Here is a 22,020-nt window from a genome sequence, read left to right on the forward strand (position 1 = left end):
ATGAAAGGATGCAGATTATATTTTCCCACTGACAATATTTGAATCCATTAGTGTAATATGACATGTAATATCTTATGCTGGTTTGTGCTGAATTTATTTTGTCATTATGTTGTCCACTTTCCTAATTTAATTAAGCCTTTCTCAACTGGGTTTTGTAATCCACTGTAAAAATGACTGTCAGCAATTTTGACTTGAGTATAGAAACATCTTACACATAAATGCAATTTAAAAAAGCATTTAAGTTGGAAGAGGTGTGTAGAGATTTTTGGCTTTAGTCTTCTGCAAGGCTTAGGTTTCTCAGGGCTGTGTTAGCTTTAGTCCTGCTAGATTTTAAGACACAGAACCAATATTGTAAAGTCTCCTGCCACAGTGTTGTAATACACCTTTTAATTAGCCTTTACTCAGCTATTGCCTTTCACAAACTGAGAAATATATGAGAAGATGTTGCAGGCAGAGGAACAGTTAAAATTTCACTTTCTGAAGTACTATGATTGTAGTTTCTGCTTTGACATAGCTGAAATAGCAATATTAATGTCATGTCTAATTAGTAATGCCTGAAAAATCAGTGGGAAACAGGTTCATTATAGTGGTTAGGGTATGCATTAATTGTATGGAGTTAATGAATCTGATTTTTCTTTTAAATAACTAAATAAAAGATGTCAGACATGAAAGCTGTACGGCCTTCACAAAATAGTGGTTTTAGTTTTAATTACACTGTACTTTGTTTTGGGTCACTAGAGAGTTTGTGCAGCAGCTCGGGTAGCGTCTCACATGTTTTGGAAAAATTGCTGCTTCAATTCAACATAAATTCACACCTTGCAACTCAAGGGACACAGAACATATCATCTGATAGTGAGGAAATAATCCTGAGATTCATTGATGATCAAACCTGGTAAGTGTGTGAACAACAATTTAGATTGGGAAACTACATAAATTGCATCCAGAGCTCATTGGTTTTCTAAATTTTAAAGAAAACTAGTACAAGACGCAAGGTAAATGCAAAGTGTCCTCTTACCCGTTATCATTTGTATTTTCACGTTTGCTTTGCACTCTGTGACTAATGACATTGGTCAGATTCCACTGCAATAGATCTGTTCCCTCAGTTAGTGCATTAATAATGCATGTGCATTAAGATTTCTTCTGAAAGAATATTTGAGCTCTGACATATTGAACACTGGCATATTAAATTAAAGCTTTCTTATCAGAGCATCATGAAAGCTTTAAGATGTCTGCTGCATTTTTTAAATAACCTGCAGAGGTGTTGCACTTGTACCAACCTCATACAGGTTACCAAAGCAATAAGCAAACATGTGCCTGGGGTTTTTTCATCAGTAGAAGTACTGCAGTACTGCAAAAATGAATGCCAAGTTCATGTCTGTTAAGAATGCTTGCCTGTTCTTTGCTGTGACTCCAGTTGGTTTTGATCAAATGTTTTTCAGGGCTATAAGCAATCATTCACAACATATTTATAGTTATAAAATTTCTTTAGATTATTCCAGACACAGCAAGAACTGTGTGAAGATGCTGGATATGATTAAGAGCACAGTGTAAAATGTGAAAGCAAACAAGAATTTATGAAAACAGTGGGTAAACACCTGAAGATGATAAATATACTTCAGTGTTTTGTCTTCCAGGTCACAAAACCCAACAACATCCCAATCCTTAAGTTTCTACAAGTTAACTTAGAATATCTGAGGAATATTCCTATGACAATTAGTGCTTCTTAAAACTCAGTGAAATAAATTTGTAGTGACATTACATCATAAAAATAAAGTACCACCATCTTAATATTGGCTTTTTTGTGCAAGGAGTTTTTTCAATGTTAAAACATGGAATGCTGCATTACGTGTTTGTCTTGATACTCTGGTTATATGAATAGATGTCACAGCTTCTCCCTGCAAACCAATGCTACCTTTTTTCTTAGCACATGTAGATATTTTTCTAATAATTTATAAGTTAATGGCTGTATAAATCCTGTACTTTCAGAGTGTTTGACTCCAAAACACAGATTTATCTTCAGTTAAGTGTAAATATGGTAAAATATTTAAAGCTTACCAATATAGGCAACTTGGTAAATTTGGATTTGTAGGACTTAGAACTTTCGCAAATAAGGTTCCGCCATTGAATATAGATGTATGTAAAGTATAGATGCTCTTCATTTGCAAATGCTGATGTGTGACAGAGCTTTGTTGTTAGCAGGTAGTGTTCAAAAATGTTTTACAGGAATAAATTAGCTCAAAGCCATTCACCTCCCATGCTTTTTGGGGAAGTAGACTGATAAGAAAAAGGAAAGCAATTATCTTATTTGAAACAATGCAGTATGTTTCCAAAAAGTTAACAAGATAATTTCCTTGATCTCAAAAAAGCCACTCATCATATGATCAAATAAGCAAATTTCCTAGCAAATTCTTAGAAGTTGCGTGTTCTTGATCAAAAGCAAAATTTACTTGTGATATGGTTAATTTAATTTTATAACATGTCTTCTTGATGAAGACTCTTTGATGTGACAAAACAGAATGTTTGAATATTAGCATATGGAGAATTGATTGATTGATTACTTCAGTAAATAGCATTCTCAAAGATGGTTCTGATATATAACAGCTAAGCTGGAAAAGAGAAAGTGAATTAGCTGTAAATAATCAGCATTGCTCCTGAGAAGAGAAGGTGAAAAAGAAGCTGCAAATCATCCTTTGTGAAACGGCATTGCTTACTTCTAGTGAGAGTATCCCTTAGGAAAGCCTTTTTATTTTTTTTTTGGTAAATAATAAAATCCTTGTAAAGATTCAGAAAGGAATACTTATTTATATTTTACTTACTTGTAAATTACTTATTTGTGGCTTTCTCTCTGCCTTCTTACTTTCTTGTTGCACAAATGCCTTTCTGTTAGATGACAGCATGTTCTGGTGAAATGGTGATAGCTGCACAGAACTGAAATGGTTGGAGTGTAAAGTAAGCAGAGTGCAAATGTAAGGCTGGCTCTGTTTGTAGGGACTGGGATCCTAAGGGTGAGTCTCCTGCATGTTACAGCAGGGAGTGAGGGCAAACATGTCTGGGACCAGCTTTGCATGAAATTCTTCATATGAGGTTTGGCTGAGAGCTTTTAGCCCTGTTTGACAGTAACCTATTGTTGTGGGGTTGGTGGGCTTTTTGGTTTGGTTTTTTGAGTGGTGGTAAAGTTTTCCAAAACTTTCTGGGGTGCTTAGTACCAATTGTCATGACTGAATCTTAAGGTGCTTAAAGTTTTGGAAGGAGGTCACTTTGGCACAAACTAGGAATTTTAACTTCAGGTGTCTTCTTAAAAAATTTCTGTTACCAGCTGGTATTTTAGAAATAGTTACATTACATCTGGATTTACTGATGCGTTTTCTGCAGGGAAGCCAACTATTTATACAGTAAGTAAACCTGGAATAAAAACTTCCAGTATCCAGATGTATTAACCTGTGCTGTTTCCTTTTCAATCTATGCTGCATGAGTACAGCATCAGATTTCACATCACATACACTTGAAAATGATCTTCAGCAGTTTGTGCTCAGGGTGTCCATAATTCTGAACAGTTCTGGATGGAGCATTTTAAATTATTATAAGCATAACATCGAGTGTAGAATAACATCAGCTCTGAAATACAAAGGTCTAACTTGAGGTTGAGAGTTGAGGAGAGTTCAAGGTATGGAGTTTTATCTGAGCTCCCTGTAGTATTTCTTCTTTTAATACTTAAAACAATTGCAATTCACTGCAGACTCTTTATCTGATACTTCATGCATCTCCTTATTTGTTATGCCTCTGGGCTCACAGGTGGGCATACATGCATTAACTGTTCTCTAAAGCCAAGTTTTAATTAAGTGAAATGGATATTCAGTTTCAAATATAATGCATTTCCAAAATGATGGATGCTTTTCAAGCACGTACATACAACTGAACTCTGCATAATTTCTTGTGACACGATTGCATTTCTTGGAGAGACTAAGGTGGGAAAATGATCTTTGAGACCTGACCTAAACAGTATTTCTGTGAAAAGAAGTCAAACCCAAAAAGAAGCAGTATAATTAGAACTTCCTAGCATGTTTCTTTTTTCCCCTTTAGGGGAGAGCTCCCAACCCCAAAGGGCAGGCAGCTGTGGCACTGCACGGTTATGTAGAGCCCATGGCTGCTCCACAGCCTGTTTCCAGCCCAAACAATTGTTTCATGTTACTCAGAAAACTTCTGTGGAATTGCTGCTGGGGGAAGGGAAGGTTCCTTTGCTCTCCAAGATGCCAGTGCCACTGAGCTGTGGCAGACTGGAGGAACATCTCTGGCCTCAGTGATACCTGAGAGGTTTTTCATCAGTCCTCTAAGAACGACTTGATGCAGTCAATGTTCACAAGGCCTTTTCTTGCTCTCTATTTAACAGCAGTGATCTACCCAAGGTTATCTGGCTCAGCACCTGCTCTTGCTGGTACCCTCTTGTTTTGCAGGCAATGCACTTTTGAAAGGAACTTTCTTGATCTGTTTACAAAGGGTTCCTTTTGCATTTCTCTTTGTGTGAAACATTCATTCCTTGTTTTCCTCTACACACTGGGATTGAGCATGGATGTGCTTCTTGTGTGCATCTGTCTGAGGAATACCAAACTTTTTCACAAGATTTTTTTCCTTCCTGTAATACATTTTCCTTTCCAGTTTAAGAAGAAAAACAAATTTAATTTAAAAATATCTAAAGTTTGGGAAAGAGAAGTTGAGTTTTTAATTAAGTACTCCAGAGCAGCAATTTTTCAACATTAATTGAATTGTTTGTAGTGGGTTTAAGCAACACCTTTTCAGTGGCCTAGACCCAGGGAGGGGGAAAATCTGTTAAGGTCTTAATGGCTAAAGTCAAGCTGGTATTGAAAAGCTGCCTGGGAAGCAATAAAAAGAAATGGCCCTCAAAATACAGCGAGAAAGAGAGAACTGGTCACTAGTGGAAGATAGCACTGGACCTTGCAGGTTGTTTGAACTGCAGTTAGTAGTTGGTGGCATTAAATGCAATGGTAAATAGATTTATAATAAAAGTAAGAGGTATTTTCCCTTGTGCTGTGTTCTGAAGTCTCCTTCCTTAAACTCCTTGCTGGAGGTGAAACCATAAGATGGTAGATTTACAGTGCTCTGTGCTGCTGAATAGCTTCTTGTTGCTTATTTTGTGCTACAAGATTGACATTCCTAACCAGGAGCCAAAGGCTTCATGTTCTATTTGCTTCTACTCTTTGCATTTTCATAATGCCACTTTTCCTCTTTTGTGCACTCTTTTTCAGTAAAGGCCCTGTGGTTTGCAATTTATTAATTTCCTATTTAATATTTAAACTTGCTGTAAGGATGTAATTAATCTAACAAACGTAATACTTCATTTTATCCCTTGATTATATTTCTGTTAGATTTGGCAGCCTGTAAGTTTTCAGTATTATGCCCATGCAAGACAAACGTGAGCCAATAGTTCTTGGTCTCCAAGGCTAATACTGAAATATCTGAACTGCTAAACATTCAAGGGAAGATCTACTCAGTATAGAAAAATTTATAAAATAAGACTACAATACTTTTTTCATTTTTAATAGATTAAGAAAGATGTCCTTTCTGGAAATGAAGACTTAATGGGATTAATGGGATTTTAATATATTAATTTTCCACCTGGGAAAATAGGAGGAAGGGGCTATATACCAAGCTATATCTCAGCCTTTTATTTATTCTCTTGGGAAACATCTGTATTAATTATATATTTTGTAGAAAAGATTGAGTTTTGTGGCTGAGTGTTCAGTAATTTTCTTGATGCATTTTATTTTGTAAGCCCTACCTGTGTAGAGGAAGTTAAACTGACAGTAAAAGAATATTTGTGCCTACCCCCCCGAAGATGATGTAATTTATTTGTTTATTCCAACCTATTGTGGAAGGTACTCTGTATAGTTTTCCTTGTAGGAAACAAACACGAATGTAAGAATGCTGATAAACCCTAAATTGTTGCTATAAGAGAGCCAAATGCCTGTGGTGTTCTACTGCTCTTCAGACACATGCTGATTTAAATGTCTTCCCATCAGAATATGGTTTTGTTATGGAAGGAAATTACAGTAACAAATCTTATCTAAGTTGCTTGATACTAATGATGTACACCTCACTGCGTATCATTGGCAACACTTTAGATCAAAGATAATCAAGGTTCAGAGTTGTGAAATAGAGCATAGGATTTACAGAGTTGGATATGTCAAGATTGCCAAGGTTGTTCTTTTTTTTTGGACTTAAGTATTTGTCTTTTGATTGTGACATATTTGTGTTTTGAGGGTTAAGCACGAGTTTTAAGTCTTTGATGTGTTATCCTAGCTGCTAGTGTGAGAAAACTGTAGTTTAAACTGTTTGATTTGTTTTATATGAACAATTATTTTTGGTATTTTGAGGCAGGCTAGTCAAGAGAATTTATTCCTTGTTCTGTAGGCATCGGAATAAGCTCCTACATGTCCTGTCTGACAAGACAATTTTGGGCTATCTGTATCATTAGTCTGTGGTCAGCTGTGCCATTAATCTAGGCAAAGATGATTACTGGAATGGATTTTGTCTGCAGAAGCTTGTGGGGGCTGGTTGATAACGTGACACTTCCTGACACCATTTATAAAGGTGTTGCATTATGTGGGTGGGATGAGATTGGCCTATGATCAATTTACTCTTCTGAAAAGAACAAGTCAGTAGAAAGAAATGGCACTGCAAATGTGGAGAGAATATTTTCAGAAGGGGAATATTTCATATGCACAAGGAGTGCTCCAAAGGCTGATGATACGAAGGGTGATTGAATAAGACACCTGGGTAGCTCTTTTCTACACTGGACTTGCAAAACTTTAAAGACAAAGGGACTGCTCAGAGATGGAGGACTGACTGAAGAAGGTGGCCATTCTGCCCCTGGAACTGTGGCTCCTGTGGCTTGTACTGAGACAAGAATTGCATGTCCAAGTGACAGAGACTCGTGAGATCCACACCTGCAGGTCTCTGGCTTGGTGGTGTAGCAGTGAATTGGTCCCAGTGGGACTAATATTCTGGAAGTAAATTGGAAAGAGAAAGCTTTGCTCAGAGGGCTCAGGGGCAGCCCAAGGACATTGCAGTAGTGACTGGAGTAAATCTGGTTATGGGGTTTCAGCAGTGTGCAAGAGAGGACGCTTGTGGTTGTCCCTTATAAAACCTCTGGTGCTGAATTGAGGAGAGAATTGGAAAAATTGTCCTAATAACATATTCACATTGACATTTTGTCTCTGCTAGAGTGGGGAAGTTAAAACTGCCTGGGGAGAAAGTAGAAGAGACAAAGGCAAACTATTTTTCCTCCCCACCTTGCTGTTGCTTGTAAAAAAAGTTTTACAATAGAACGAGGAACATATTCTGTGTCACTCTTTACTTCAGATTAAGAATTTCTGGTATATGGGTGACTTCCTGCTCTGGCCACTCATCAAGATTGTTTGACAGCAGAAATAGAAAAATTTTTTTGCTGTCTAGGGTACCTCATAATAGCAGTGGTTGTGGTGGAAGGGACTGAGGAGTCTGCAGGAGGGCTTGGCTGTCCCCCTGTGATAGTGAAGGAAACCAGTGTAAGACCCAAAATAAATCTTGTTCATTGTTTCAATAATTTTGAATTTTGCTAACAATTACATCTGGCTTTCTTTTTTTTGTCACCAACAAGAAATCCTTCTTCTGAAGAGGAAAATAATATTAGGCTCAAAATTAATATTTGCATAATACTCAGGTTTTTTTCTGTCTTGCAATATACTCACTGGTTGGAAAGTAGAAGAGAAAAGATTTGAGAAGGATGAAATGTTGCCTTTACTGTGTTGTGAGAGCTCTGCCCTCTCTTCTGAGGATATCCGTGTAAGGCTTCCATGCTGTAACCAAAAGAGCTTCTTTGTGGTTGGACATGGCTTTGAAAAGTTGCATGTTATGCCATGACTCTTTCACATTAGCAACTTTACTTGCTGTATTTGAAAACTCAAAACATAGTATGTAATTTTTAGTTTGAAATTTTGTGGGGAAAAAATTCCTATGGTCCTTGTGGTATTTGGACTTCGTCACAGATGAGCTGTGCTTAATCTCTAGCTGTGGCCTTTCACATCTTAATCAAGTTGGGTTATTTTTGTGTTGTATTTGATTTTGGAAAAGAAATATATTGAAAACTAAAATATCAAACCCGTAGATTCATTAAGTTTTTGACTTTAAATGTAAAGGCTTGCTGCTCCATACATGCTGCTATAGTGAGGCATCTCAGCCTTGTCTGGTGTGACTACAGAGCTGGACTTGGCGTAATGCAGCATTACTGATCTGGTAGCAGAATGTGCAAGAGTCTTCCTGCCCACAGCACTGCACTAAGTGTTCTTCTACAGAGCTTTCCTTATTCTACCTCCACATTTGGAGTAGACAACACACATTGATTTTTATTTTTCTGGGTTTTGTTGTATCACTAATTATCTTTCCATGTTTACAGCACTCTCTCTCCAGATCAAGCATACAATTTCTTACTTTGCCCTGTTTTTTTTGAATATTGCTTTTAATATAAAGAAGAATGAATACAGTGTATCATCTTTGTTCTGTTAATAGGAGGTATATTTTGAGTAGTTCATGCACTTCAATCTTTGTGGAATATAGCCTGAGAGAAGAATGAGGGAGAATTTTTACATATGGAAGAAAGTTGTGTAGTCACATTCGCGTGTTAAACTACTGTCTATATAAGGTTGTAATGTTTTTTTCTTTTGATCCACTTATTATTTTTTAAGATTGATTCTGTTCTAATTAAATGAATGGAATTTTTTCTTTGGTTTGTTCTTGAAAAATGGTCAGGTTGTTAGGTTTAATTTGATATGCTTTCAATCTCATGAGTCTTGCACTTTTGGCTTATACTTATGAACACATTTCTGCAAGATGTTCTGGTCTGAACCAAATGGTCAGTAAAAATGAGCTTTTGTTGGGAGTGAAGTACTGCAACTTGTTCTAGGGATTTTTCAGGATTGCTTGGAGTGTAGCCTAAGAAGTTTTGGCAGCTCTCTGGCAGACACATGAAATACAGGCTGCACTGAGTTAACAGCCAAAAATAATTCTTTTTCTCCTGGTTTGGAAAGTTCTTGACTTTGAGATTAATTTTATCCTGCTGCTGTACTTTCCTGCTGTGGATGGGTAGTATGCACAGCTGCTTCAGTTAGCAGGAGTTGTGGCATTGACATCTTGCATGTTAGAGCAGAGAGAGAGACGCATAGTTGAACCAGTACTGATTGTAAGGTTATTCTCAGGCATAGAAGAAAAATTCCTTTTGCTTTTTTGAGTACAGTTTCATTTTCAGCATGTTCATTTTCAGCAGGTGGATTTCAAGATGGACCTTTCTGACACTGGGTACTTAAACAAATTCTTTGGATGGTTTTTTTGTAAGCCTTTTAATTCCATCCAGGAGGGAGTGATGCTTGCATGGTTATCTATGTTTCATTGCAGTTTGTGGCTGATCTGTATTTTAGTCTGAAAGTTATTTATAATACATAAGAATGAAACTTATAAGTATCTCCAACTTTAATGGAAGAATATGTAATTTTCTATGTTGCAAAAAGCTTCTGGTTTCTCCTTTGAGTACTGTAGGTTCTTTCATTCCTGCCCTCATTATTTTTTCCTATTTTAATTCCTTTACATCATGCCTTGCTATTTTTTGATAGAAGAATACCAGAAATCTATGGAGTCCTAAGCATTTTAATATAAATAACAGTAAAAAATAATTAACTCTTACTGTATTTTTTTCTTGCCTGATACAGTCTAGATTAATATTAAGTTATGTACCTAGCATTTCAGCATTATTGATTTTGACAGTGTTAAGCTAGTTTGGGGATCTTCTTGAATTAAAAAAAAAAAAAGAAAAAAGGAATGAATTGAAAATGCCTGTTCTCTCATTCAGTCTTGGAAATGGCACAGATGACAGAAAAAATTGAATAGATTACTTAATAAAATTTAAATCTGAAAACAGTCACTGGTACAACAAATGATGAGTGGTTTACATTTAAATGATACTCCTGCTTTTAAAAGGGATCAGTAGGGAAGGTAAACACAACACAAGTACACTAGTGGACCAGTGCTTTGTATATAAATGTGATTTTTGGAAATAAGCCTGCTAGTAGTGTGTTGGTATCTTGGCAGTGTGAGTAGTGATCTTTTATTTTGTTTAATTTACTGTGTGCATCTGCAGCTGTGGGCGCTGTGCAACACTTTTAAACAAGACTAACCAAACCCTGGTGAATATTTTCTTATTGCTTTGGAAGCATTCAGGTTATCCAGTATCTTGCTGCATAGTTATGACCTAACTGTCCTAAATTTGCTGCTAATGTTTTCAAATATGGTGCTTCTCAGGCTGTGAGCTGCTTTTCCTTGTGCATTCACATACTAAAATATTGTTGAGAACGATCCTAGTTACTCAAACAAAAATAAAAACCAGATGTTTAATCTTCTATTTATTGTCACAGCTTATAGGGTATATTTAAGAAGTCTACATAATATCATAATCCAGATTTCATTTCAAGGTGTTTGGTAAAGTCTGTACTTCTGGTTCTTGTCAGTGAAAAACATTAAAGTCTAAATAAAACTAGTTGTTTGGGGATTGAGATTTCCTGCTGTGAATGTTGCCTCATGTTCTAGATTTCATTTAATGCAAATTTTCTAATTTTGTTTTTAGGTCAAACATCCGGCCAGACTATGCAGACACGAGCTTTCATGAGTTCAAAATGCACACCTTCAGTCGGGTGACATCTTGCAAAGTCTGTCAGATGCTTCTGAGGTATTGTCAAGGTTTTTTGGGTGCTGGTCTCCCCACTTTCTGCTCCTATAAGGTCAGGCTGGATGGGGCTTTGAGCATCCCAGTCTAGTGAAAGGTGTCCCTACCCATGGCAGAGAGTTTGGATAATCTTTAAGATTATCCCAACCCAAGCTTGTCTACGATTTTATGTTGCATATTATTGATATTCTGAAAAATGAAGCCACAGCATTTTAGCAAGGGCATTTGAGTGTGGGTGGTGCCTTTAAGTACAGGCATGGAATAAATGGACTTCAGGTATGTTCCTCCTTGTCATAATTTTTTTCTTTGTTTAGCAGTGCTTTTCCTGACTAGTCAGATTGACCTGTTTTTTCAGAGATTTTTTTTTTTCAATTTTTTCCCCTCAGTGCAATACAGTCTAAGTGACTGTGAACAGTGGTGCAGACCTTCTAAACTTAAAAGTCAGGAGAGCTAATTCCTGACTTTGGAGAAGTGTAGTTGAGTTACTGGGTCTGCACCAACTGCTGATGCTGTGGAGCAGCTGTTGTGCATTCAGGACTCAGCCCCCAGGACGCCACCAGCTGTGTATTCCCAAGTGCCACCCTCTGGTAAAGAGACAGAGGAAGTAGCAGCTCTGAGTATTACCTGAAGTGTCCATGATCTGTGTTTTAAAAACTGCACAAATTCAAAGTCAAGAATATTTGCTGTACAGCCTAAAAACTACTTAATCCTTAAATAGACCTTGAGACTTACAACTCTCTTGAACTGGATGCTCTTCTTCATGGTGCATAGGCAAATTCCCACTGAGATGAAGTGAAATGTAGAACTGTAATGGGATGGATGCATAATGGTACAGTTTCAAGTGTACTGTTTTGAAGTAGCTTTGGCTTACATGGAAATGGAGGCTATTATTCTGCTAGTAGTCTGAAAGAACTGTCTTGTTGTGATTTTGAAATGGCGAGTAGTGACAGAAAGCAGATGAACTGCTTGCTAGTCAGTTGTCACTTTTTCTCAAGCCTTTAAGGACTATCATTATGCAGAACAACAAATGGCTTCTAATACCTTCTGCCATGTCTCTTATGTCCTTTATCTGTGGAATTTGTCACCTCTAATGTATCACTACCTAATTTTATTTTACAGGGGAACATTTTATCAAGGCTATTTATGTTCTAAGTGTGGAGCTGGAGCACACAAAGAATGTTTAGGAAGACTAGACAATTGTGGCAGGGCTAATTTAGGTGGTAAGTCATTTTAATTGTTAGAATACCATTTTTAATTAGGACATAAAACTTGCTAGATATAATTAAGGTTTAATTTACCTCTAATTTGTGTTTATTGTAACATGCATACTTGTGAAGCTACCATTTATAAGCACAATTAGAATTGCATTTAGGATTCATGCAGATTTTTATTGCTACTAAATTGAAATGTTCCAAAGCAGGAGAGAACTGTTACAGGTCAAACCAAATTTCTTCATCAGTGTTGTATACAACAAGGAATTGCTCTTGTTTCAGTTGTGGACTGCTTATAAATAACCCCTGCAGTGCAGCACATCATCTATCATCCTTGTACTTCTCGCTTTATGTCAATTTTTGTGTTTTCCTCTCAGTTCCTAAAGCTGTTTGTGTTGCCTCAGCTTCCTCTTTCATCTCTTTGGTTTCCATGGTTTCTGTCCACTCACAATATTCACAAAAAGGTGATTGATGGCTCTCTACTTCCCACACCTAAGAACGATATTTTTTCTTCTTTTAATCAATTGCTTTGTGAATTTCTTCTCTGGCCACTGTCACTTTGCACTTCCCCTGTTGTTCTGCTCTTTGGGACTTTAAGGAATCTTTTGATTTCAACTACCATTTGGCCTCCCACAAATAACTCCAAAAATTTGACATGTTCCCGTTCTGCTCAGTATTATACCTGTAAATCTCTTTCTGCCATCATCTGGATCTCTCTGCTAATGCTCAGTGTTAGTCCCCAGCACTGGCCGCCCTTCCCTTCCCTGTACCTGCTCTGTTGGTGGCAGTGAGTTTGTTACACTACTGCCACAGTCATAAAATCCTACTGACATTTTTGACTTTTCCCTCTGTCCAGCTTCTCAAATGTTCCTTTTTCTAAAGATTATTTTGAATTGCTGTTGTGTTTAAAAAAGAAAAGCCATTGGAGGCACATAATGATTTCTGGGAAGTGGAGTTTTATATATTGGACAAGTTTCTAGTCATGTATCATTCTCACTACTTTAAAACCTTTGCATTCCTTTTCAGAATTATTTTATCATAATTTGTGAAGTTTCTTATGTCTCACATACTTCACATAAGCTAATGCAACCTCTTCCCTTGGGTTATTTTCTTTTTGACATTAGTGTCTGCAATCTTTGTAAAATGCCGTTGCAGAGATACTCTCTCTCCCACTTTTGAATTACGTGATGACTTTGTGCACTGCTCTTTATTAAGCTGCTGTTTCCAAATTTTGACTCTAGCTTGTTCCTTTCAACATTGTATAAGCTTGTTTCTGTCTTTGTCCCTGTGTGCATTACTTCTGACTTCTACTTGGCTTTTGAACAAGAAGAATCTCTGTGCTAATTACCTGTCCCAGTCTTCCATGAAATCAACAGGATGGCAGGCCCTGAATTTTGCTGGAGTCAGTAAACTTTTTTTTTCTCAGCTGCTTTTCTGTGTTACAAATCTTCCATGCTATTTTCTGTGTTACAAATCTTCCATGCTATCCTCCAAGTCTGAACTCTTTACAAATCATCTTTTTGTAGATCTAAAAACCGTACAAGCAGTCACAGTATTTGTGACTGAAACCCCTTTTGGAACACAGACTTTTCACAGAACCTCCTGCAGATATTCTAAGGAAAGTAAATATTTAACATCATCTTAAAAATTGAATGTTTTAAAGCAGTTACTTGAAATTAATAGAGTGGAAAAACAAACACATACTGTTCTTTCCAAAAGAACTGTCTTTTGTGGTACAAACCACCCCTACTTCCATTTTTTTTTTGTCTTGCTCCTTTTCTTTTAATCACTTCTGTATTTATATTTTAATTGGATAGCTGACACCCCAGGAGGCAGGAGCTTGTCTTTCTGTTCCTCTGTAAATATCTGTGGACACATATGGTGCAACATGCATCAGTAAGAATGACCATAAATGCCTAGACAAGAAAAGGTCTGGTTTATTTTAATTTTCCTGCATACTTAAGCAATGCTGTAAAGAGAACAAAATAATGGTAACAACAAATGGTAATATTCCTCCTTCTTTTTAGTGGAATAAATTATAATTTTTAAAATTCAATTAAGCAGAATGGTCTTTTGAATTTTACTTTAAATCATCTTCCTGATGTTTGTAGAATTATACTGTCCTGAAATTGCAAGCAACTGGGTTGATAAGATCCTTTTTTGTGTTACATGTTTTGGTTACATCCAGATGTTCAGCCCCCTGTCCTCTCTTCAAGCTTCACTTTCTCTTCTCGGTCTGTTTTTTCTTCTGTGCAAAGACTCTGTGATTGCTGCAGGTCTCATACAAGGCAGGAGAGTTGTGTATGTCCTACCTGCTCCTGGGGCAGAAGGACAGGAGGTGCTGAGCTGTGTCTTTCCTTCATCTGCTCTGTGATCATAGCTGCAAAATGCAGCTCTCAAGTGCAGCTCTTGCTGTACCTCCCCTTCCTTTAACCAACAGTGAGCATGGAAAGGACAAGGGGTTTTGCTTACCTGGCTGAAAATGTCATCCCTCCACCTGATAGAGGGACTTAGGCCAATGAGTAGGAAAGAAAATACTCAGGTTTTTCTCTACTGCTTTCCACTTTTACTCTTTATTTGCCTTTTTGAAGAAAGAAGAGTTGATTGAGCAGTGCTGGCTATTCAAAATGTGCACAGACCAAGGGAATGGTTTAAGGAGGAGCTTTACCAGTACCTGCTTCCCGATGTGGGCCTGAAAGGGATGATACAATAAAAAAAAAATCTCTAAAATATTGATTAGTGCAACTTCAATTTTTTTTTTTTTTGGAGCTGTTCCTTTAACTATTCCAAAGCTATACTGAGAAATGAGGTCTCCCATAAATTATCTTTCATGCTAAGCTATGAAATGTCATTAAAGGCATGCAGACATAAAGATATAATGTAAAATTCAACATCTTCACTGCACTTTGTGGAAGAAGCATGCTCTGTAGGCACAACAATCTAACATGTTTTTAATTTTGAATACTTTTCTTTTGAAATATTTAGAGAAATTAATTTATGATAAATATAATATTTTTTAGCAGTATCAGTTGCAGTCCCTATGGGGAATGAGCACAGGCTTGTACAGCAGCAAAATGCCTGGAACACTTATTGTATTGCTATGTTTGGGTTGCTTTGTTGTGTTAGTTTGGTTTTTATCTCCCCACATTTTTTTTAGGGGACTATTACAGCCTTTTCCACAAGGTATAATGTACATCAAACTGAATCATCCTTTTGGAAACTGGACATTCTTATTCCCCAGTCATGTGGTATTAGTTATGGCCACAGACATGGAATATATATCTGTATATGTGTAGATATATGTATTTTCTGTTTAGTCTGGTGTTCTGTCATTCTGCCAGTGCCATTACAGATGCTTCACAGCAAAATGCTAATCCTCTATGTGGTAGACAATGTCCAGGAATGGTGCTCCTTGCTTGATCCTGTTAAACTTTCTTCCTTCCTTTTTTGGTGTTTGAAGAACTTTTACATCTTGCTAATGCTTTTGCATTTCCCTTTTTGGAAATGTCCCACTGCAATTCAGTGTTAGAACAGTGAGTTCTCTGTGAACATGTGACTTCAGGCTTTTGTGAGAAGTCTTGACTGACTGCTTCCCTATGATAAATTATTTTGACTTCTTAATAGTGTATTCTCTATATGGAACAGTTTCATTTTTTAAACTATCTTTTTATGAGTGTAATTTTTTCTATGATTCAAATATTTTTCATTCCTGTTCTGTAAACTTCTTGTACTTCTAGAGGCTTATTTAAAAAAAGGTGATCAGAGTTCAAAGCACTGCAGTGGGAATATGCCATTAGGTTTCTCAAAGGCTTTTGAATTTTCCGCAGCATTTTCTGGTTCTGTTAAGTTTAAGGTTCTGTTTCCTTTATAGACCATGAGCAGATGTTTTTGCCAGCCTTTCTGAAATGATGCTTAGAACTTTCCTGAGTGGATTAAATCTTCTTAAATTTCATTCCAAGCTGCACTTTGAGAAAATTCAAAAGACACACATCCAAAGATAGATGAAACCTTTTGAATGACAAAATTATTAAGTGTCAGATTTAGATGATACACTTATGAGAGAAACATTGACAAAATCTGAAGATGAATTGCTGTGTTCTCATACTATGCCTTATACACAAACATATGCCAGTTCTTCAGATGTTTTGCTTCAAAGAAGGCCAGTTCAGCACATTGTAGAAATTTTAGTGATAAAAGATGCAGAGTTAATCAGTTGAATTAATAAACAGAACAAAATGTTTGCGTTTAGCCCTAGGGTTTTCTTGGTTGCTGTTCCTGCCCTTGCTGTTCTAAATCAGCAGTGCTGGTTGAAGTCTTCTGTGCTTGTTTCTGTCATTATTGATTTAAGGTTTTTTCCCCCCTAAAATGCTGTCCTTTACATCCTCAAATAGTCCTCTACATTTCATATATTTTACTTTTCTGCCCTATCACGTAATTTTTCTCTTATTTGGAATCCTTGCTAATGTTCTGGTGAACTCCTGTGGGTCTTCAACAAAACTGTATGAAATCCTTAAACACAAGGATTAGAAAATGGATGGACATACTTCTGTCACAGGCCATTTATAAAGACATACATGGTGTTCTTTCCTCTGCTGACTATGAGGGCATCTCCTCTCCCTTGTTACATCTTCTGGCTTTTCAGCTGCATTCCTGAGTCTCATTTCATGGCCACAGAGCAATTTGACTCCTCTGGTGATGCTCTCCCACTGGCTGGAAGGGTTTGTGTCTGGGAATGGTTTAGACTGGGGCCTTGGGTAGGCAAGAATGAGTAAGACACACCTTTACTAGCCAAAGGGAGAAGCTGTATCCCTTGTTGTTCCCACTTCCATTGTACAGTCTGTTCTGTGTCCCTTGCAATTTCTTCAGAGGCCTCGTAGGATTGATAAGACAGTATCACTCTGCCCAGAACACACTGAAGAACTCGTCTGTTTCCTAGTCTAAGCCAGCAGAATGAACAATTCCTTTTTATTTCCAGACTGGAATTTTTCCAAGTCCATCAAATTATGTTGAATTAAGTATTTTCAGGCAAATGCTTGCTGGTTCTACTGACTATTCAATATTTCAATTAGAGAAACCACCAATGATTCTAGAATCTGAAAGTGTTTTGCATATTTTAAATATAGTGCCAAACCCACAGAATTTTCTTCTTTATATTGCTTTTCCCAGGGAATGTTAAAGGTGTGTCTCATCAGGTCATAAATAGATTAGAAAAACATTAGCTGGTCATTTTTATAGTAAATCTTACTTAATTTATGCACAATTTCTTTCTCATTTGGATAATTTCTTTTGGAAAGGTTTTATATTTCTTTCGATGAAAAAGAAGTTTCTTCAGCTGTGAGATGAACTAAAAGACAATGTTGGCATATGAATGGGTTAAGTTTAGTATGGCTTTCATACAGTAATGTGCATGCCCAGTGATACAGTCCATGCTGTTCGTGTCCTAATTGCTTGCTACAGCACATTAGAGATTATTCATGAAAAGCCTGTGGTCTTGACATCTCAGAAGAAACCAGCAGCTTTCACTATTTACATTTTTGCTGACTTAATCAATAGTTGCAAAGTTGCTGGCTCCCCTCCAAACCTCTTATGTCAACAGCATTGACAAGTAAATGTTCAAATCTCACAAAGTTCATTGGAGTTATGCCACTTTTTTAAAAACTGCAACAGAGGTTGAGCTGTATTGCTTAACTAATGATTCTTGCTCGACCTGAACAAAAGCCAGTTAGGGCACTTGATATTTTTTAGGATCCTATAGTGTGGTACATCTGGGTCACATTTCTAATTTTGTTCTGATTGAGTAATGACTGGCTAAATGACTGCAAAGGAACACGTAGTCCCACAGCTCCTTCCCAGGGATTTAGTTTATAGCTCCTGCATTTTAAATATTTTGAGTTTTGTTTTAAAATAGAAAGGTGAGTAGTTTATTACATGTACTTTTTATTTACACTCTGTTTTGTTAGCATGTAGATCCAGCTGCTCTGTTGCATCCCTGAAGAACAGCTTACACCCATTTTCTGAGCTCTGTTCCCTCACTTACTGAGACCAGCTGCTGCTCCTCTTGCTTCTGTAGTAAAATATAATTATCAAAATGTGACCCAATGGTAATGTGGCCTCAGTGAATAAACAAGAAAAACCCCAAAACTGTACTGAACTATGGCATTAGTTGACTGTCAGAACTGAGAACTCACTTGGTGATTTCATTGGCACACTGGTGCTGAGCAGAAACTTAATTAAAGTTGTCATGTGTAAAATATCTGCTGGCAGATATCCGCAGGAACTACTTTTTTTCCCCTCCTAAAAATAGAAACGAAGGTTTTCTTGGTCTTGTACTTGTGTAATGTTTGGAAAACAGGTCTTTCATGAGGATGTGATACAAATATTTCAATACAGAATATTCTGAAATACAGGCCTATTTAAACTGCAATGAAATAACAAGTTTTAATTTTTTGAATAGGCTTTTAGGTGGAAATACAGACACTGGATATTGTGAAGCCAGAAATGGCCTTTTGGTCCATCAGTGTTGGTTTTATTTTAATCCAAATCTCTCACTTCCCTTATAATGAAATTTATTTTACATGAATGATCAGGAGTACTTGTTATCTTCTTATGTAGTGATTTCTTGAACTCGGTTATTCAGTTATTGAAAGTTAATCACTGAATTTCCTAATTATTTATTTTAAAAACCTTTGGGATGTCATGATTGCCAGATGGAACTTGTTCATCTAGTTGGATTGGGGATATTTTTTAGAGGTAAAAATAATATTTAATGGCAATGTTTAAAAATCAGATTCATTCATTCCCATTGGAGGATAGAACACCATTACCATTTCAACTTTTTGATAAATGGCCTGCTGAAATAAATGTAAGTCTTTAGAATATAGAAAAGAAAGAAAACCTACAAGTCTGGGATAGATGTTTTGGCCTCCTTTGCAACTACTTACCTGTATAATTTGCCTTCATTTCAAGTCCTTCATAGTGCTGACATCAAACATTCAAAAGAGGAGATTTTATTCAGATTTTGGCAAAAATTCTGAAAGGTGTGTCAGATTGTAAAATACCAAAATTTTATTGAATTTCAGCTGCATTTGGGCTACTAATTCCCTCAGCCTGCTTAGAAAACCTCAACAGGCTACGTGCATCTCCTCCTTTGGAGGCTTATTTTTCTTCTTTGCTCACTCTAGAAATGCAGAGGGATCCCTCTGGGTGGGTGGCAGTCCCAGAGAGCTCTCGGTGGCGGTGCTGGCGGCTCTGCGGGCGTACGTGCGCGCAGCGGTGCCAGCGCTGCGGGGCTGTGCCCGCCCAAGCCAGCGCGCAGCCGCGGGCTCGGCCCCGGCACGCCAGGGCTGCTGCTTTCCCACACTCGCTGCCTCATGGAACCTTTCTTTGTGGAACAAAAGTTAAAGTTTATTATTTGTTCTACTGTGGGCATGCCTTCCTGTTCAGAAGTTAGTGCAGTAAAAGTTTTCCACTGCCTTCAAGTGCACAGAGACCAGGAACGTGCAGCTTGTGCTGGGCGTCAGTAGTGTGTATAGTGTGAGAGGCAGACACAGGCAAATACAGCTGTGTGTGCTTTGGTAAGGCACCAACCCAACATCTCGAGTGCACCCAAATACCTGCTGTCAGATTGGAGTTCAAAGGAGATGTAGAAAAGATACCCTCTTTTGTGCCTTTTGTGATGTGTGGTGGTATGTATGTACTGAAGTGTCACTGGCTTTATTCAGTCTTTCTGATGTCCCTCAGGATTTTTTCCCTAATTTTTAAGTAGTACCATAAAATTTATAGTAAAAGCAAATAAAGCAGCAGTGGTGTCAGTCTCTGGTATACTAATGCAATGCTGAATTGAACATGAAACACAAAACACTTTGAAGCTAAAGGTATACATTTAACCTTGATACACCTTGTCACACTGTGAAAAGACAGGGGAAAAAAATAAGGCATGAACTCGACTTGCAATCAACTGTAGCTTTGAGTTCCCAACGAGGCAGTATTTATGCATCATTTTTGCAGTGTTCTCAGGGCTTGTCAGGGGTGGTGTCCCGGCCTGCCGTGCCGCTGCTGGAGCGTGCAGGTGCCCTGCAGCCGGAGCCAGCCCGGCCATGGGCGCAGCCCGGCGGGGCCAATGAGCGGCGGGAGCGCGGCGGGGTTTGCACAACAGCACCCGGCGCGCCCGGGCTCTGGGCGGCTGCACGGATCAGGTGGCAAAGGAGGCAGCAGGGTTTTCTGGTACACACGCAGCACAGGCTGAGATTGCTCTGTAAAAGGTGCACAATTTGCAATCAACAATAATGCCAATTTTTACTTATGTTTCAGAACACGGAAATGTGAAACATGAGGTAAGGATTCATTTTCTTTTGCATGTGATGTTTGTTTTGTTGGTGACATAAGAGCTCCTTATTACTCTGTGTACATGCTGCTGGAGAAGGTATGTTTTTCTTCTGGGTTTGCAAACAGATTTGTTTAGAGTGCTGTAGAAGTTGTCTAAGCAACAAGGTATTAATGATTAAATACAAATGTTTTCTGCTCCAAATGCGAATTAAACTTGCAGCAAAATGACAGTGCTGTGAGCACTGAAAAGGGTGGAGATGCTTTTTTAAGCTACAGGTAAGAAAACATACATTGCTTCACTACTGGTGGTTAGATCCTTACTGTTCCTAGACAAAATCTGGCTGTAGAGTTAAAAGTATTTTTTTTTTTCTCTGCCATGCCAGAGAACTCTGGGGTGATGAAGGATTGGCAGGGCAGTGCTTGCCTCTTCATGTGAAAAGACTATGTTTGCAGAGGTGTCCTGTGGTATGGAGTTTATGTAATCTGGAGAGATGTTAAAATGGAACTTGAACAGAGGAGCTGCTGTGATGCACATAGTGTGGCTTGCTGTCAGCCTAGGAAGGCTGCAGGCCACCCTGGGTTATTTTTTGGCCAGCTCCTGGGACCTCTTTACTGTTTTGTCTGTCCCAACTGACAAAATAGAGGCAGCACTTCAGACCAAGAGTATTATAGCTTCTAGCATGTATTTTAGATCAGATGTTTATGGTAATTGTTAAAATGACATAACAGTTATGAGCAGCATGTGAGTGTAAGTGTTGCTGCTCTCCATAAGCTTGGCTGTGTTTGATGCTGTTGCAGATAGGGGTAATGGGAGGATGTTATTGCTGACACGGCCGGTGCAGGGGTAGCTGTGTGCAGGCCTGACCATGGCTGTGCTCTGATGTTTGAGTTGTTTGGGTGTCACTGTAACCCCAGACAGCAGTGGGGCTGGGTGAGGGCAGCTCTGCACCCTCTGGTGCGCTCCTGGCATGTGGGCCCCAGGTGGGCTCCTGCTCCTGGCAGCCTGCAGGGGATTCGTGTGGTGACAGGGGAGCTGTGGCAGAGGAGAGGGGTGTGCTGCCTGTGCCCAGCCCTTGCTGTGCCTGCTCTCCTCACTGCATCCTCAGCCATGCCTGTGGCCAGGTCCTGCCCAGTCTGTTACGTCTCTGCCTTGACAGATGTGCTGAGTAAGGGCACTCTAAACTTTGGGAATCACCGTGTGGTCCATTTTCCTGATGCCTTTCCAGTCCTGCAACTGGCAAGCATAGCTGGAGAGCTGTGAGCAGAGCATCTACTGGGTTTAGTAGACAAGACTGCCAGGCTTCCTAAAGCTAACCATGGTGACCATACTGTGTCTGGATGAAAAAATAGGTCTACTGTTTTTTTCTAGTTGGGAAAACTAAGACCTCCTTTCTGGAGCTATTGATTTGCTATTGCCCATTGAATTGATCCAAAACATCAGGATTACATTAATTTTTACCAAGACTCTTCTTTAGGTGCCTGCTTTCATTCTCTCTGTACAGAAGAAAACTTAAGCATGGATGAGGAACTGTCATTTTGAAAAACATAGATTTAGGTTTTATGCCAGTAAAGAATCTACTGGTAATTTATTATGTTTAAGGGTATTGAACTAATTTTTATACAGCTCAAGAACTATTTCCTTGAAACCATTTTTCAGCCAGTCCTTTGGTGTATATGACTTAAGTTGTCACAGTCCCTCTGTTTTTATTTCAATTAAGC

The 22,020-nt window shown here is 38.2% G+C and overlaps 1 protein-coding gene across 2 annotated transcripts in view; it reads left to right on the forward strand.

Annotated features, from left to right (window-relative positions):
* The window catches only part of VAV3 (vav guanine nucleotide exchange factor 3), a 147,447-nt gene that overhangs the window by 75,027 nt on the left and 50,400 nt on the right, over positions 1-22,020 (forward strand). For both annotated transcript variants that reach the window (XM_064719563.1, XM_064719564.1), the window contains exons 16-18: positions 10,667-10,768; positions 11,885-11,985; positions 20,287-20,309. In XM_064719563.1, the coding sequence (XP_064575633.1) occupies positions 10,667-10,768; positions 11,885-11,985; positions 20,287-20,309 (226 nt within the window). The remainder of the gene's footprint in view (positions 1-10,666; positions 10,769-11,884; positions 11,986-20,286; positions 20,310-22,020) is intronic.

The sequence above is a fragment of the Zonotrichia leucophrys genome, chromosome 8 (assembly GCF_028769735.1).
Source record: "Zonotrichia leucophrys gambelii isolate GWCS_2022_RI chromosome 8, RI_Zleu_2.0, whole genome shotgun sequence".
Lineage (NCBI taxonomy): Eukaryota > Metazoa > Chordata > Aves > Passeriformes > Passerellidae > Zonotrichia > Zonotrichia leucophrys.